The following is a 17401-nucleotide window of genomic DNA, read 5'->3' as shown; positions in this document are numbered from 1 at the left end:
GCACTATAAAGAGGTGTGGCCTTGTTGGAGTGGGTGTGGCCTTCTTGGAGGAAGTGTGTCACTGTGTCGGTATGGTTTGAGGTCTCTTTTTCTCAAGTTTCTTTCAGTGTGACAGTCAGTCGACTTCCTGTTGCCTCTGAGTCAAGATGTAGGACTCTCAGCTCGGGCACCATGCTCCCCACCATGATTATAATGTACCAAACCTCTGAAACTGTAAGCAAGCTACCCTCAATTAAATGTTTCCTTTATAAGACTTGCCATGGTCATGTTGTCTCTTCACAGCAATAAAAACCTAACTAAGACAGTTAGGTTACTACTGTTGTGGTGTTGAGATACCATGACCAAAAAGCATCTTGTGGAGACAAAGGTTTATTTCAGTTACAATTCATCAATAAAAGCAGTGAAGGCAGGACCTGAAGCTGGGCAGGAACCTGGAGGCAGGAGCTGATGCAGAGGCCATGGAGGGTACTGCTCACTGGCTTGCTTCCTTATAAAACCCAGGTCCCACCAAAAACCGTGTGGGTCCTCCCACATCAATCACTGATTAAGAAAATGCTCTACAGGCTTGTCTACAGCAGGATCTTATGGAGGCATCTTCTCAACTGAGACTGGCACTAGTCAAGTTCACACAGAGGTAGCCAGCACAAGTCCTATGGCATGTTGCTCTGCCCAGAGATCGGGGCATCTCTCAACTGTCACCAGAGACTCTTCTTGTAGCAGATTGGGACAAACACAGAGACCCACAAGTGGTTAACAAGCCAAACATAAGAGACTGTGGAATGCTCAGCCCCAAATAGAACATCTGTGTGACATCAATTACCACCCCATCCCCCCAACACCCCCCCCCAGGCTCATGGGTCATTATGGAAGAGCGGAAACATAGTGAGAGCCAGTGGTGTGGATGATGTCAAGAACACAGAGAGTATTTTCCAGACACAACAGGAAAATTGCACATATGGACCCCCAGCAATTGCAAGAGCAAGCATAAGACCTTTGCAAACTCAAAACAAAACCACAGCATGAGGACTGGAGGTGGGCATGAAATCTCTCCCTTAGCTGCTGCTTCGGAAGAGAGTTATTTTTCTTTAACGGTGTGACTCTTGGTAAGCCCACCACATACAGGGCAGGCCCCACATCCAAGAGTGGTTGGGTAACACAAACCAGGCTTAAAGAAGACTGTAAGAAAAAAAAAAAACTTAAAAAAAAAAAACTGAACACACAAAAGTGAGCAGGTAAGGAGGTGAAGGTTGATCTGGAATGAGTTGAGGTGTGTGTGAAATCATCAAAATACATTGAATGAAATTCTCAAAGGGTAGTAATATTATTTAAAAGAATAAATTTTAGATATAGACAAACGCTCTTTCTACATTGCTTGAGATGATTATACAGTTTCCATTTCTAATCTGTTGCTGTGCATTGTCATCCATTCTCAAACGTTAAGCTGCTTTCATATGCTTAGGATAAGCCCCAATTAGCCATAGTGGATTACCCTTTTGCGTGTTATTAGACTTGTTAAAAATTGTTTGTGATGCTTGCCTCTAGCTTTCTTCTTCTTTAGGCAGTTCTTATATTTAGTTAGTTCGTTCATATAGGTGCATGGGCAGGGACACGTGGAGGTCAGAGGACAGCTTGTAGGAGTCAGTCCTCTGGCTCCACCATGCGGATCTCAGATACTGAACTCTGGTCATCCGGCTTGGAGCCTTTGTGCCTCTACCCACTAAGACATCCTGTGGGCCCTGCTCCCTTTCGTCTACGGCTTAGACACCAGGGCAGTGTTCTTGTCATAGTGAGTGTGGGAAATGTTCCTTCTTCTTATCGGTATTTAACAGGGCATGTCAAACTAGAATGGTTTTCTCTTAAACCAGCGAATATGGACTTTTCTTTCTTTTGCCTACTAGTTCAATTTTTAGAGTGATGTGAAGCTACGTATCTGCTTTCTTCTTGGATAAGCTTTGTCAGTTTGTAACTTTCCAGAAACCTGTTCCATCCACGTCCAATTATTGGCATAAAATTGCTCATAGCATTCAACTTGTAATACACTAACATTTACATTTTAAATGAGACTTTTCACACCCCAAGTCTGCCACAATAAGCTTTTTGAAAAGGAAGGGGGGGGGGAGGGAGGCAGAGAAAAAGGGCTGACAGAAACGAGGCAAGATGGTATGAGACCAATTCAGGGTTTTCCAGACAGGGTTTCTCTGTGTCGCTTTGGAGCCTGTCCTGGAACTCTCTCTGTAGACCAGGCTGGCCTCGAACTCACAGAGATCCACCTGCCTCTGCTTCCTGAGTGGGTGCCGGGATTAATGGGGTGCACCGTCACTGCCAGGCCCAACTCAGTTTTTTAAAATTAAGTTACTCATCCCTAAGTCTGCCCTCAATACTGACACCAATAGCAAACTTGAGGAGCGCCTTAAATACCTTCATGTTTCTGGGAGATCTCACAAAACTCCTGGGTAGTTTCTTACAAGGGAAAGAAACATTAAAACGAGCCAAAAGAAGAGCCCCCTGAGGCAGAGTTTAGAGCAGGTTCTCAGCCTCCCTGATGCTGCGACCATTTAATACAGTTCCTCCTGCTGTGGTGACCCCCAGCCATAACGATATTTTGTTGCTACTTCATAACTGTAATTTTGCTGCTGTTATGAACCATAATGTAAATATCTGATATGTCACGCCCTACATGTTGAAAACCACTGATTTAGAGGCATTCCAGATGCAAAGTTTCTGGGACTCTTTCCCCATGGATCCGGCCTGTGGTTCCATTCCTGCATCTGCCAACAATAAATGTGGCTATAGCCAACCAGGGAATCAACTGGGCTCACCAGCTGGAGTTCCCAGCTTCATTCCATAGGCATGATTGATTGGCTGACCTGTCTTCAGTCCCCAGACCCTCTCGGTGTGACCCTAAACCTCCACATTGTTGGCTTTTCTGACATGGCCATCCTAAGGTTGGCGGGTGTGGTGAGCCTCACCTTAAAGACATCCTTCTAGAAGACAAGGCCGGAGCCAGACATTGTTTTTGGCAAGGTCAACTTTTTTCTAGCTACAATTTTTAGTGATAAGCTGACTTAATTATCTCTTGGGGCATGTTATCAACCTGCTTGAGGGATTGGACAAAACACCAGAGCAGTGGACAAAGCACATTTACTTCAAACCCACCGAACTCCAGAGAATCTGCCAAGCACCATCTTGAGGTACCAAGACATTAGTTACATCACCCAGGTTTCTTGACGAAGGCCAAAAGTCACCCAGGAACTAATACTAGCAAACAAAGGCACAGGGTTCTCTTCAAAGTTATGTGATGTGGTTTCTGTGACATCTGTTGATGGCAGCTGACCTCATAGAAAAGCATTAGCTCTGGCCTATAGTTCCAAGCATGTGCTATGGAATTACGACAGATCAGATACATTTTCCTTTACTCACTCACATTCAAGACCTTAAGAAACAGACTATCTTTAAATGGTTAGGGCTTGACGACAGAGGTGTAAACAACAGCCAGTTGATTCCTTTTGTAATTATCCTTCACTGTTAATGTGTACAGTGTCTCTGTGCTATCCATGGTAAATTAATGTGTATACAAGCATAATAAGTAATATGTGCCATATGGCCTGGGCTCTAGTTCAAGGTTACCGACTGTAGTTTATATGATACTGCAAGGTCTTCCCTGGTTGTCTACGCTGCATGCTTGGTACAGGTGCAGCTGGTACCACAGGCAGACCCAGCAGTGCTTTCCAACCTGCCTCAGGAGGCTCTTCTGGCTGATTTTCATATTTCCTTTTTCTGTAACAAGCCCTTTCTCTCTGGCATGAGTGGGTATATCGAGAGAGCTGGAAGACTCCAGAATGTTCTGCTTTGCACCATAGTTAGCCAGAATGTCAGGAAAATCTAAATCAAATTAGGCTTCTCAAGGGCTATTGAGGCTATTCTCAGACTGAGGGGAAAGAGAGATCTTGGGGCCCAATGTCCTCTAAAATACAAACTGCTTCCTGGATTTACGGGTATAGATTACCTGAATGTAAGTTCTCCAAAGGGAGGAACTTTTGAAATGGCTGGGCACATAGTAAATACTCAACAAATGTTGTTCAAGTGAATAAAGACAGGAACAAGCCACTCTGCCCAGCATGTCATGGAAAAACATGACTCCAGGCTCAGTATCTGACAATACTATGTAGGAAGAATTCCTGGCTAATGGAAGAAAGAAGTCACGTTTAATACCTCAAGTAGAAATCTGTCTCTCTGGTCATTAATAAACTCGTGCACAGTCCTTTTTCTGTCTGCACCTGGAGAGAACATTGAAACAGATGTAGGTTTAGTTTGCTAGCTTCCAAAGATACTGCGCAGGACCAGAGCTGGTCAAGTTACCATACACGCTGCATACGCAGGCTAAGCACAAGAGCTTTGCCTTCCAATGACATTTCCCTGGCACTCAAGCTGCCCCGACAGTAGCTACCACTTAATTTGTGTCTTCTAATACATCAGGAAGCTTATAAGGATTTTAAATATGTTATTTTATCATGAATAATTTACTATCGAATTCTCTTTGTGTGCTAAAAACTTAGGGATGCCAAAATTCTTGCCCAAGATCCCACAGCTACAAGTGACAGAGATGGGCAGGCCCCCGTGAGTCACTGCTCTAAAGCTTTTTTAAAATATGGGATTTTTATGAATTCCTTGAGAATTCCATATACAACTATTGTATTTTGATCATGTTCACCTTCATACCTCCCCCCTCCATTCTCCCAGAACCACCCCTGCCTCTCCACCCATCCTAACTTTGTATCTTCTTTAAAAACTTAAAAAAAAAAAAAAAAAAAACTCATCGAGTCCAGTCCATGCTGGACCCTCCACGGGAACACAGCTGATGTAGCAGGGGTTTACAGGGAACCCACCTGTAGGAGAAACTGCTGGCCAGCCTACCCAAGCCGCAGTTGTCCTGCCCAAACCAGCTCACATGAGCATGCGCGGGCACTTCCTCTCTGAGCCATGCCTGCCTCAATGCCCAGAGATTGCTGATGCAGAGACCAATGAGGAAAGGGAAACCCGGCAGAGTCAGCCCCCTGAGCCAATGGGACCTTGGGAAGCGGTATAAAGGCGGGGCTAACTTCCTTAATAAACGAGTTGACAACTGGTGTCTTCGTAGTTGGTGCCACCCTCCCTAAGAAGTTACCAGTCGTGGATAGCTTCTCAGTTAGGAGGTCCTCCCTCCTCCATGCTAGAATGTTTGTGGCTTTGATCTTGTACAGGTCTTGTGGAAGCAACCACAGCTGCTGAGTGTTCGTAGGTGTGATGACCCTCACATATCTAGAAGATACTAGTTTTGGTCCTCTCTGACCTCAGGCTCTTAGCATCTCTTTGCCCCATTTTTTTCTGCAGTGGTCCCCGAGCCTTTAAATTTCCGTTTGTGTTTGTAGACTGACGTGGATCTTAACGTCCTCAGGCCACATGTCTTTTAGAGACCACAAGCCAAAATTGCAAAAATGCTACATTTCCACATTACCGGCGTGTAATGTGGTATAGAATAAAGTCTCTCTCAAAAGTAAAGTAAATAGAAAATAGTTCCTAAATCAGCAGTGGGCCTGAGCTGCCCTGGAAGGGAAGGCTATGTCTCCCCTAAAGATGTTTCCACTTCTAACTAGCTGGGAGATGAGTAAGCCCATTCACTCTCTGACCCTGTTCCCTCCTACTCTCAGCTCATGGCCATCACCGTGATCTGCTTATGAAACAGGCATGGAGTTATGTGGCTTCTGAGTAGAAGCTTCAAGAGCCCTTAGCTGCAGCCCCTGCAGTGTCCTAGACAGGGAGTGTCCCTTCAGCAGAGACTCAGGGAAAACAACAGAGAATTAAAGCTCTGGGATTGGAAGCCACTGAAATTTCAATATGACTTACTGTGAAAGCATAAGGTAGCCCAAGTAGGAATATCCCTCTATTGTACAATGGTGTTGGGAAAAGGAAATGAGACCAGAAAATATAAAAACACACAGAAGTTTCTTAATAACTATTAGCTGCTATTATTCAAATAATACTCCTGGAATGAGTCATTTCATTTTATGGTCAATCATAAAAGCAGCAATAACTATTATAGTCATTAGCAAATGTTCATTGGGAAGTAACCAATGGAGTTGGGCAGGCTTTGACTTGAGTTCTGCATTTGCTTAGAGATTTGAGGTGACTCAACCTCATTGAGACATTTCTATTTGCATAGAGGAGGCAGAAACATCTAGCAGCATTTTGTTGCAGGTCAAATATAACATACCCAAAAACTATCACTTAGAGATAGTTTTAATACCTTAAAAATTATACCATCTTGAAATCACTGACATTCGTAACAGTGCAACCCAAAGTTCAGTTGACTCAACATCATTGACATTTCATCTGTCTTGTCTGTTGCTATCCCTCCCTTTCCCCCAACTAGAATATTTTTTGGGGAAAAAAATCTTGGAACTATTTCATCCTTAAGAGCTTTAGTATGTAACTTTACCAGAAAGTTTAAAAAATAATGCTCCTCTATTGGGATGGGGGAGCAGTGAGTGGAGAGCGAGTTAGGAGAAAGAGAAGGGGAGGAGAGGAGATCACGTGGGTCCAGGAAGATGAGTCAGGGAACGAATAGATGAGAGAGAAAAAAGAGATGCCATAATAGAGGGAGCCAGTATAGGTTTGCAGAGAAAACTGACTCTAGAGAAATGTCCAGACACCTACAAGGATGACCCCAGCTAACAATCTGAGCAAAGTGGAAAGGCTACCTTAAATGCCCTTCCCTGATAATGAGATTGATGACTAACTTATCTACCATCATAGAGCCCTCATCTAGTAGCTGATGGAAGCAGAAGCAGACACCCACAGCTAAACACTGAGCCGAGCTCCTGGAATCCAGTTGTAGAGAGGGAGGAGTGATAAGAAAATGGGGTCAAGACCAGGCTACAGAAACTCACAGAGACAGCTGACCGCAACAAGGGGGAGCTCATGGACTCCAGACTGATAGCTGGGAATCCAGCATTGGACCAACTCAGACCCCCTGAATGTGGGTCTCAGTTAGAAGGCCTGGGCAGTCTCTGACAGTGGAACCAGGATGTATCACTGATGCAGGAAAGGACTTTGGAGCACGTTCCCCATGGAGGGATTCTCCCTCAGCCTAGAGACAGGAGGGAGGGGCCTAGTCCCTACTCCAAATGACTTGACAGATTTTGATGATCCCTCCTGGAAGGCATCACCCTCCCTGTGAAGTGGAGGGGGGCATGAGAGGGAGGGAGGGAGAGGGAACTGGGATTGATATGTAAAATAAGAATATATATATATGTATACATACACACACATATATGTATATCTATATCTATACATATTTAAAAAAATAATGCTCCTCCTATCCTCACTCCAAACAAACTGACAATTCCATAATGCCATCTCATATCCACCCTGTGTGTGTGTGTATGTATACACATGCTTGAGCACACCAGTGCATGTGTACATGTTCACACATGCATGTGTATGGTGTGTGTATGTGTGTGTGTGTGTGCATGTGTGTGCACTTTCCTGTGCCTACATCCTAGCATTTTGTGTTTTATTCCCATGCTCCCCATCATGATGATAATGGACTGAACCTCTAAAATGGCAGTTGAGCCACCACAATTAAACGCTTTCTTTATAAGAGTTGCTATGGTCATGGCATCTCTTCACAGCAGTACAAATCATAACTAAGATACAAGGATTGTTGCAGTCAGCTCGTTTGCACGTTCTGTGACATGTTGGCACGTCACCTATCATTTTAAATGTTCTCGATGGCCCAAGACTCAACATGGAGGCACGAGATGGAACCCAGGTATCTCCAAGATCTGGTGGTGTAGCCACGCCCTCACTATTGCCTGCCAGCTCCTGTTGTTCAGCTACATCTGCATCTCCAAGATGGTCTAAGTAATTAATGTGGCTTGCTCTTCTTCTTTAAAGATGTATTTGGGGCCTGGAAAGTTGGCTCTGGAATGAAGAGCATTTGCTGCTTTTGCAGGGGATCTAGGTTCAATTCCCAACACCCTCACAATCGACTGTTAACCCCAGGGGCTCTGACACCTTCTTACAAACATGCAGGAAACACCCATACAATAATAAACAAACCTAAGTGTTTTTAAAAGGTTCATCTGTTTTTATTTCACGTGTAAAGTGTTTTCCCCCTGCAGGAGGTGTGGGATCACATACTTTCCAGGCCTGATCCCCTGGAACTGGAGTTACAGACAATTGTGAGCCCATGCAGGTGCTAAGAACCGACCCTGGTTCCTCTGGAAGGGCAGCAAATGCTCTTGCATGCTGAGCTATCTAGACAGCCCTTCTTTTTCTTAAGGGTTGTTATTTGTTTGTATGTGTATGGATATTTTGCCTGAGTTCATGAATACACTACATGCTTGCCTGGTGCCAGACGGGGTCAGAAGAGGGGATTCCATCCATTCCAACTGGAGCTACAGCTGGTGGTGAGACACTATGTAGATGCTGGGAACCGAACCCCAGTTCTCCACAATAATCACAAGCACTTTTGACTGCTGAGCTGTCTCTCCTGCTTCACGGCTTGCTTTCTCTGCAGGAGTCGACAGACTCAATGCCCCCTTCCTCAGTAGACACTCTGGCCTTATTAGCTGCAAAGTGCTTTCGTTTGCAGGCACTTCTTGACCTATGATGTGTAGGAAATGCTTAGGACATTTCTGACAACCTGGTCCTTAAACCAGGTATGTTTTGCAGACAAGTTTCTTTCACCATAACAGCTTCCTGATACTGAATGTCTGAGTCATATCTTTTGATCTACAAAGCTCCCCCATCCTTAGGAACACACCTCCAATAGTACAGACAGCTAGGGCTGCTGCCTTCATTGTATCCATCTTTGCCAAGGTCAACACTGCCGTTTTGACAATGGCTTCCTTCCTTCCCAAAAGCAAGAGAAGCAGCAATGATCTTGGGAAAAGTGTATTTGTATCCAAGCTTCTTTCTTCTGACCCTCAAGCCTGTGGCAAAGATCTTACCTGTCATACTGTAACAGGCCCAAGAACGTAGCATCAATGCCACTGTGTTAGAGGCGCCATTCTGACCTGAAAACCCAGCATGCAGGTCCCAACCCCTGACAAAAAGGGAACAAAGACCTAGTCCATAGTTCTACAGAAGTCCACAAATAGGAAGTCGCTACAAGTACTAACCGTACTTTTTGGTCTTTGTAAGCTCTGCTTCTTGCTAACTGAAGTGTGACAAACCAGGATGTAGTTTTTGTGCATAAAAGACAAAGGACTGTGGGGCTTGGGGCTGCATGATTTGGGCAAGTTCCCCATGCAGCTACTGGCCAGCAATAAAGACTTTCTTTTTGCCTTTAAGAATGTCTGAGTTGGGGTTGGAGAGCACTGCCTGCTCTTCCAAAGGTTCCAAGTCAATTCCTAGCAACCACATGGTGGCTCACAACCATCTGTAATGAGATCTGGCGCCCTCTTCTGGCCTGCAGACATACATGCAGACAGAACACTGTACACACAATAAATAAATACATCTTTTTTAAAAATGTCTGTGTTGGCTGGTCAGAGGTGCCATATGTCTTTAATCCCAGCAGAGGTAGGTGGATCTCTTGAGTTCGAGGCCAGCCTGGTCTATAGAGTGAGTTTCAGGACATCCAGGGCTACACAGAGGAACCCTGTCTGGATCCCGCCCTCCATAAGAATGTCTACACTGTGGTCTCTGGCCATTTCATCTTGAAACAGCATAGATTCTGTCTCTCTCACCATCAGAAAATCTCCCAAACCTATGATGAATAGCAAATATCAAAAACAAAAATTTAAAGCTAGAGTAACACGGACTCACCTTCTGTCAGTCTGAGGATAAGAGTAGGATCTAGCCCCAGACTGTCATAGGAGCCGCCACCTGCTTCAGCATAAAAAGCCAGCTGGCCAAGGTGCGAGCGACTTTTCATGCGAGATGAAAACGTAGTCTTTTGGTAGATTTTCATGCTGCGGCTCATGAGTCTTTCCTGCACAAGGAACAAAAGCACAAAATGCATTTCAATACACCAGAGTAGCATGTTGTTGTAATAGTGGCCATGTGCAAACAGCAAAGACCTTTGGCCTCAGGCAGCTGGGGAGCGCAGGCTGGAAGCAGTGCACACAGCATCCCCTTCCTTGTTTTATGGAGACAAGGGAGAACAGGCTACCCCAGAGGCAGGAAAATGTCTTTCCAGGGAAACCCCAAAGGTTGGCTTGCTGGGACTGAAAACTTAAGAGGGGATGGACCACAGGGAAGGTGGTGAAATCCCACCCTTTGGATTTCTTTCAACCTCTCTCTCTCTCTCTCAGTTTAATATAGCATTATGCTCAACAAAGGCTCTCCAACATCTGGAGAAAAGCCACCCCAAGATGAACATTACGCAGTCTTTCCAGATACATTACTCATCATAGTAGGGCTAGGAGAACCCTTTTATCTTTGGTAAGAAAAACTGAATCTCAGGCTCACTACCAATCTAACTTTATTCCAGATTACTCTAAAAATAATTCTCTTCTCTCTCACCAGAGAGAGACTTGTTTATCCATGTCAGCTTTGACGCCTTTGGGATTGTTCCTAAGAAATCAACCTCTGTCAACACAGTGAATTCTGTCTCTCCCTCCTCTCGTTGCTTCTGTTCCCATCAACAGGGATGTTGATGTGTCTCCTTTACATATCTGAGTCCATGGCCTGTCTGTCAGTTCTAAGGTGTTACCTGCGGGAAGATGCACGTCTCTTTTGTACTTGGCCAATGATGCACGACACACCAGCCACCTGTGCGAGCAGCTAGTCCCAATTTCAGAAATGTAGCAATATGAAAACTGTAGGTGTCAGACAATGTGAGGTAGGGCAGACCATGGCTGTCACACCGGTTGGTGATGGTGTAGCTGCCTCTCCCCACTAGGTGATGACCTCTGAAGGTCTCTGCTTACCCCTGTGTTCTGCATGCATAGTCTTCCCAGAGTGGCGATGACAACCACAGGCCAGCTGTACCAGTAACCTACATGTCACACATCGTGTCTTTTTTGTTGTTGTTGTTTTCTTTTTTTCATTGTTTGTTTTTCGAGGCAGGGTTTCTCTGTCTAACTGTCTTGGGACTCACTTTGTAGACCAGGCTGGTTTGGAACTCCCTGAGATCCAACCGCCTCTGCTGGGATTAAAGGTGTGTTCCACCACCATCACCCATCCTTTTTTTTTTTTTTTAAAGACAAGCTTTCTTGGTGTAACAGTCCTTGCTGTCCTATAACTCACTTTGTAGAACGATCTGGCCTTGAACTCACAAAGATCTTCCTGCCTCTGCCTCCTGAGTGCTATGATTAAAGACATGTGTCACCCTGCCTGGCCCCAACACCATGTCTTAATACATAAAAACTGGTAAGAGGGCTGGCAAGATGGCTCAGAGGTTAAGAGCACTGGCTACTTTTCCAGAGGTCCTGAGTTCAATTCCCAGCAACCACATGGTAGCTCACAACCATCTGTAATGAGATCTGGTGCGTTCTTCTGGCCTGCAGACATGCAGGCAGAACACTGTGTACTTAATAAATAAATAAACTCTTAAAACTGGTAAGAACTATGGCTAAAAGCACATAACTCTAACCTTTGTGGGACTTTGATCTAAATAAAAACCCTTACCTTTCTCTTTGCAGCCATTTCATTTTCCTTGAAAAGGAAGAGATCTTTGAAAAAGATCTTGTAGGGTCGTTCCATTTTGATTGCGTCATCTTTTATTCTATCTGAAAAGAGAGAAAGAAAAGGAAGAAAGGAGGGAGGAAGGGAGGGAGGACAGGAGCTGTTAGTTCATCTAATAAGGATCTAGGCTTAGTAAGTCTCCCCTGAGCTGGAGTAAAGAGATGGCATGCTGGGCTCTGAGAAGGCAGGATGCAAGCACATCTTACCCTCCAGCTGAAACTGGAAATACAGGTCCTGGGTCTCCTGGGTAAGAGTCCATTGTCTATGACACAAGTTCAGGGCTCAGTGCCCCCAGGAGACCCAAACCAGCCTCCTCTTTCCTCTCCTCACCCCTCTGCCCCTCTCTCTCCTTGTCTCCATCTCTGAGAGAGTGGAATCTCATTGAAGGTGATGGTTTCTACTTCTGTCACTGTAGTCAAGTTTGGCAATTCTAACCAATTCTGGTGTGGAGCATTCACATTCGCAGAGAGTGCCCAGGAACCCATGCTAGGTGTTAAATCTTTGTCAAGCTTTGAGGTGATAATCAAGTGATTCCTTCTGTCGGGCTGGGCTCTGCAGGATGAGGGGAGAAAATGGCAGATTTCCACCGAGCTCAGGCTCTCTCCCATTCTCCAGGACAGTGTGATATTTTAAGATCTAACAAAGCTTGCCTAAAAACTAGAGTGCAGAGATAAGCCACTAAACAACACAACTTAGTTAAGAGCTAATCCACCACACACACACACACACACACACACACACACAGCCATTAGTTAGCCACAGTGGTGGCCACACCTTTAATCCCAGCACTCAGGAGACAAAGGCACATGGATCTCTGTGAGTTCAAGGCCACCCTGGGCTACATGAGAGTGGATCAGTCTAAAAGAGAAACGGAGCTCTCACCTTTGAGCCCAGCACTTGGCATGGCAAGCCTTTAATCGCAGCTCAGCTCTAGGGAGGGTTATAGGAGGAGCAGGCTGAGGTTTGGTGGAGAGCATTGCAGCCAGAGCTTTTGTGAAGGCAGGATCACCCCTTTCAGTCTGAGGTAGAGGTAAGAGCTAGTGGCTGGCCATTTTGCTTTTCTGTTCTTCAGCTCTAACCTCCATATCTGACTCTGGGTTTTTATTATCCGTGCTACACAACAGCTAACTATGACAAGCTAACGCCCTCTGACTAATCAAACCTCAGCAATACCAACAAATCCTTTCTTTCTTCTGCTGGCAAGCTGCGTTCTCCCTTACCCCTTAGTCATCACAGAGCCTAACCACACCAGATATATATGCAAGAACATATTGACAGATAGATTTTTACCTCCAGAATTCATTGATGTCTGAAAAAATTGGGATGTCATTTTGTCTCGTGGTCCTGTTCAAAGAGAATGAAATACACTTGTTAAAAATCCTGTAAACACAAGCAGATACACTCAACATAAAATACAGAGCCATAATAGAAGTATAAGCAGTCTGCATATAGGGTCTGGAGCCATGGCCCAGCCACTGAGAGCTGCTCTCTTAGAGGAATTGACTTGGGACCCCAGCACCCACACTGGGCCTGGAACTCCGGCTCTGTGGGCTCGAGCACCCTTTGTTTGACCTCTTTAGGCACCTTTACTCATGTGTGTGCACATGCATGCACTCACATATACACACAATTAAAAACAAAAGAAATATTGCGACATTTTGGTTGTGAGCCTATCCTTTAATGACTGATCCATCTCTTCAACCGGAAAAACAAGATAAAGTCTTAAATAAAAGGAACAAACCAACCACCCTGTATATATTGTATAAAAGTGGCTAAATTCAGCTGTCAGCGGCTTCCCAGCAACTTTCCTGGCTTTTAAAACCATAACCACACAAACCCAGCAATCCCCATTCCAGGGACTTTCACCCCAGGAAATAATCAACCTCGAGAGCAAAAAGTGTATGAGCTGTAGTGTTCTTTTGGTACAATTTAATAACTTGGGGGTTGACTGAGTAGCTGTGGCATGCCATAAACTAAACTGCCCTGCCTAGTGATCCTTAACATGATTCGGGGTCACTCGACCTGGGGTCCACTTATTGTAATTAAAAAAAAAAAAAAAAAAAAAAAGGCAATGAGATGACTCAGAAGGAAAAGGCGCGTCCAAGAAAGCCTGGTAACTAGAGTTGGAATCCCAGGGATACGTGAGCAGCAGACAGGAGGCAGCTGGGTCCCACAGGCTGTCCTCTGACCTCCACACATGCAAAATCAATCAATCAATCATCAATCAATCAGTCAGTCAGTCAACCAATCAATACACTTCCAAGGCATAGGGATGGCGTGGGTGGAGAGAGCTGCGCGTGAAGTCTGGGTTTCCTAAGGCTGATGAGCCAGCGTCTGCAGAAATTAATTTGCACTTGCTCCTTCCACTCCAGGCAGGCTTGGGGTGAGGCCTGGTGGGTGTGGTAATTTAAGGAAGGCAGTGCTTGAGAGAAAGACACCACGAGACAGGTTCAGGCAGAGGGAAAGGGGTAGTGGAAAGGGAAGGTGAGGAAGGGGACCGGGCACTGAAGACAGGAGCAGCAGGAAAGAGGAAAGGGGGGAGGGGGAGAGGGAGGGGGAGAGAGGGAGGGAAGGGAGGGGGAGGGAGGGAGGGGGAGAGGGAGAGCGAGAGCAGGCAGAACAGAGAGGGGGAGAGAGACAGAAGGATGGGAGGGGACAGGGCCATTTTAAAAGAGACCGTGTTGAATGTGCACAGGTGGTGCTCTTAGTGGCCTCAGCTGAGAGCGCACCCTGTAAGGACCCCAAGGACAGGCCAGTGCAGATGCCTGAATACTAAGAGTGGGAGGTACTTACTTCAGCTGTAAAAGAATTCCCAAAAAATAAATAAAAAGTGAAAAGAAAAACATCGTGAGAAAATAACTCAGTTGTGAAGATAAATAATATGCTAATGTTTTTTTTAATTCTTAATGAATACAGGAAAGTTGATGGCAAATGCTACTGTCTTTGGAAGTCCCCAGTGTACCTGTCCTTCCTTTGGATTTATCTCCTGAAGGACTCATGAGGTCAGAGGGAGAGCTAGAGTTTCACAGGTCTTATCACAGCGTTCTGGACTAATTTTAAATACCATTAGCCAGACCACTCATTACCAGACACTGCTGGAAGCAATTTGTATCCAGCTTTCATAACTCTATGCTTACAACTCAGTGAAAAATGAGTTTTCAGATCCCCTTAGGGGTCTTTTATATACATATAAGACTGTGTGTGTGTGTGTGTGTGTGTGTGTGTGTGTGTGTGTGTGTACACATGCACACATGTATACACACACACACACACACTGCGTCTCCCACATCCTTATAATTCTCCCTGACCCAACGCCTCCTCCTCCCCACCCACCATGGAAAAGCTGTGAACTGTGGCCTTGAATGGTGTAGACATAACTGAGCCAGCAGTTTGTTGTTTACCTGGAAGGCAGGGGCCCCTGGGTCCTTGGCCTACTTTAGGGCCTGCCTCTCTTAATTAGGTCAGAACCACATCAGAAGGATGAGGAAATGCCTGTCAGCTTGACCTCTTGGCCCTGCTCACGTCAGGCTGGCTGCTTTTGTGTGGGCTTTTCTGCTGACGGTCCTGATAGACCCTTTGGCAAACCGAGAAACACAACTAAAGGTCAAGGCATAGTATATGGCGTGCTCTGTGAAGCCAGGGGAGAAACTGTACTACAGCCTGAAGTCTAATACGCAACTGACAATCAGGGAAAACAGCATTAAAATAAGCAACAACGGGAATGTCCACACCTTACGCATACATGAGCGTCAGCCCAAATGACTTGCATTTTATCTGAAGGTCAAACAAATCCACAAAATACAAACAAGTGCATCCATGTAAGGCTAAGAAAACTGTGCCTTGAAAAATTTTAAATAGATTTCCAGGTCAGCTCAGAGGAGAAATGACAGAGGTGGGAGCACTTTTGCTGAACCCAATTGGAACCCTTCCTTTACACCTGTAGTTGCCTAAATCCGCCAGGGTGCATTTGCCTGCCAAGTGTGTCAGGTCGAGAGACATTTTATAATATGAAAATCCAGTAATTCTCTACGCATAAGTGACTGCGTGTCTGTCCTCTGCTAATTCCACTTTTCCCTTGTCCCCACCTTTCCTCCTCCTCCCCCTGCTCCTCCCCCTGCTCCTCCTCCCCCTGCTCCTCCTCCCCCTGCTCCTCCTCCTCCTGCTCCTCCTCCTGCTTCTCCTCCTCCTGCTCCTCCTCTTCTCTCTCTCTCTCTCTCTCTCTCTCTCTCTCTCTCTCTCCTTTTTCTTTTCTGCACCATGGATGATTGGGATTGTGTTTCTACTTTATGAGTAGCCTTTGGGCCTTTCCTTCACAATGTTTACTTATTTTGTAACTTCTTTCTTTCTGTTTTTCTACCCCATATCTTTTATTAGAAGACATAGAGTGGAGCTCTATTTGTTTCTAATCTGTCCATCTAAAGACATTTTGCTGTCTGTTTTATAATGATTTTAAGGTGTTCCAAAATTAACCTTTGTGTTTTGCAAGATAAGCCTATTTTCATGGCTTATTATTATTTCTGTCAAATTTTTTTTTCTTTCTATTGTAATGTCTGCTGGGCATGGAAAGCAACATTCCTGTCTTTGAATGAAATGTACCATAGAAACCAAATAAAATAAAGCTGCTGGTATATGCCTTTAATCCCTGTACTGTGTGTGTGTGTGTGTGTGTGTGTGTGTGTGTGTGTGTGAGAGAGAGAGAGAGAGAGAGAGAGAGAGGTGGGTGGTTAGAGACAGTTGGGCCTGTGAGTTAAAGGCTATCCTTGTCTACACAGAGAGCTCCAGGACAGCCAGGGCTATGTAGTATGAGCCTTCGTCTCAAAAAAAGAAAAAGGAAAAGGCTCCCAAAACATATGCACACACGTAACATTATACATACTAAGCATGTTGTACTTATGTATTTAAGAATGCACACACACCATGTATATGTAACAAGATAAAAGAGGTCATGAATTTGAAAATAGAACAAGGGGGTTACATGGAAGGTTTGGAAGGAGGAAGGGGAAGGGGGAAGTGACGTAATTATAATCTCAAAAAGTTAAAAAAGGAATCTGAACAAATCCTGGTGCCTGCCAGGCTTTCTTAAACAAACTGGATGTTGTCAAGGACCTTGAGTGCAGCTTGTGTAGAGGGTACCAGATCGGGTGGAGTGGGCGTGGCAGATACCCAGATCAAATCTGATTTTACCTCAACGAGTTTGGATCAGAATTGAGAACTATCCTTCACGAAGACGCTAGGGACAAAGCAGACAGAGGCGCCAAACAGAGACCCTGCGTCTCAGCTCCATCCTTTCCTGCCCCAGGTACCCTTCATCTTGGGACCGTCTGGTAGCAGGACCCTAGAGTCGTGCTGGCCAACCGAACAGTACGTGGCACCCGCAGGAGCTGCTCAGACACCGTCAACCTTCTGCCCCGTGCCCCAGCCGCCTCGAGCACAGCTCGCCCGCGCTGGTCTGCTCCTGCATCCCCATCTCAGGTCCCCCGGGCAGAGATTTCCCTGCACTGGAGTCCCCTGTGCATGCCCTAACCGACTACACTTCGCTTGGCCACCGCATCTACCTAGTCCAACTTGATTTCTCCAGGTGGCTAATTTGCAGTTTTATTTTGATCCAAAAGTTAGGGCTTGGATACAATCTTTACCTCCTTTGCCTAAAACCTGAAAAGGAGACCTGAAAGGACTGGCGTCCACAGAACAGTTTATTGCCAAGAGCTGTTCTTGTTGGCTTCTG

At 45.3% G+C, this 17401-nt stretch overlaps 1 protein-coding gene across 1 annotated transcript in view; it reads right to left on the bottom strand.

Moving 5' to 3' along the window:
• Ccdc38 (coiled-coil domain containing 38) overlaps positions 1-17401 on the bottom strand; it is a 52278-nt gene that overhangs the window by 34754 nt on the left and 123 nt on the right. The window contains exons 2-7 of the mRNA XM_051206322.1: positions 17313-17328; positions 17032-17131; positions 11883-11938; positions 11620-11720; positions 9814-9979; positions 4213-4277 (exon numbers count right to left, since the gene is read on the bottom strand). Coding sequence (XP_051062279.1) covers positions 4213-4277; positions 9814-9979; positions 11620-11720; positions 11883-11938; positions 17032-17131; positions 17313-17328 — 504 coding nt within the window. The remainder of the gene's footprint in view (positions 1-4212; positions 4278-9813; positions 9980-11619; positions 11721-11882; positions 11939-17031; positions 17132-17312; positions 17329-17401) is intronic.

Source organism: Phodopus roborovskii, unplaced genomic scaffold, assembly GCF_943737965.1.
Source record: "Phodopus roborovskii unplaced genomic scaffold, PHOROB, whole genome shotgun sequence".
NCBI classification, from domain to species: domain Eukaryota; kingdom Metazoa; phylum Chordata; class Mammalia; order Rodentia; family Cricetidae; genus Phodopus; species Phodopus roborovskii.
The sequence above is the reverse complement of the archived record's forward strand: the minus strand, read 5'-3'. Positions and strand labels throughout refer to the sequence as shown.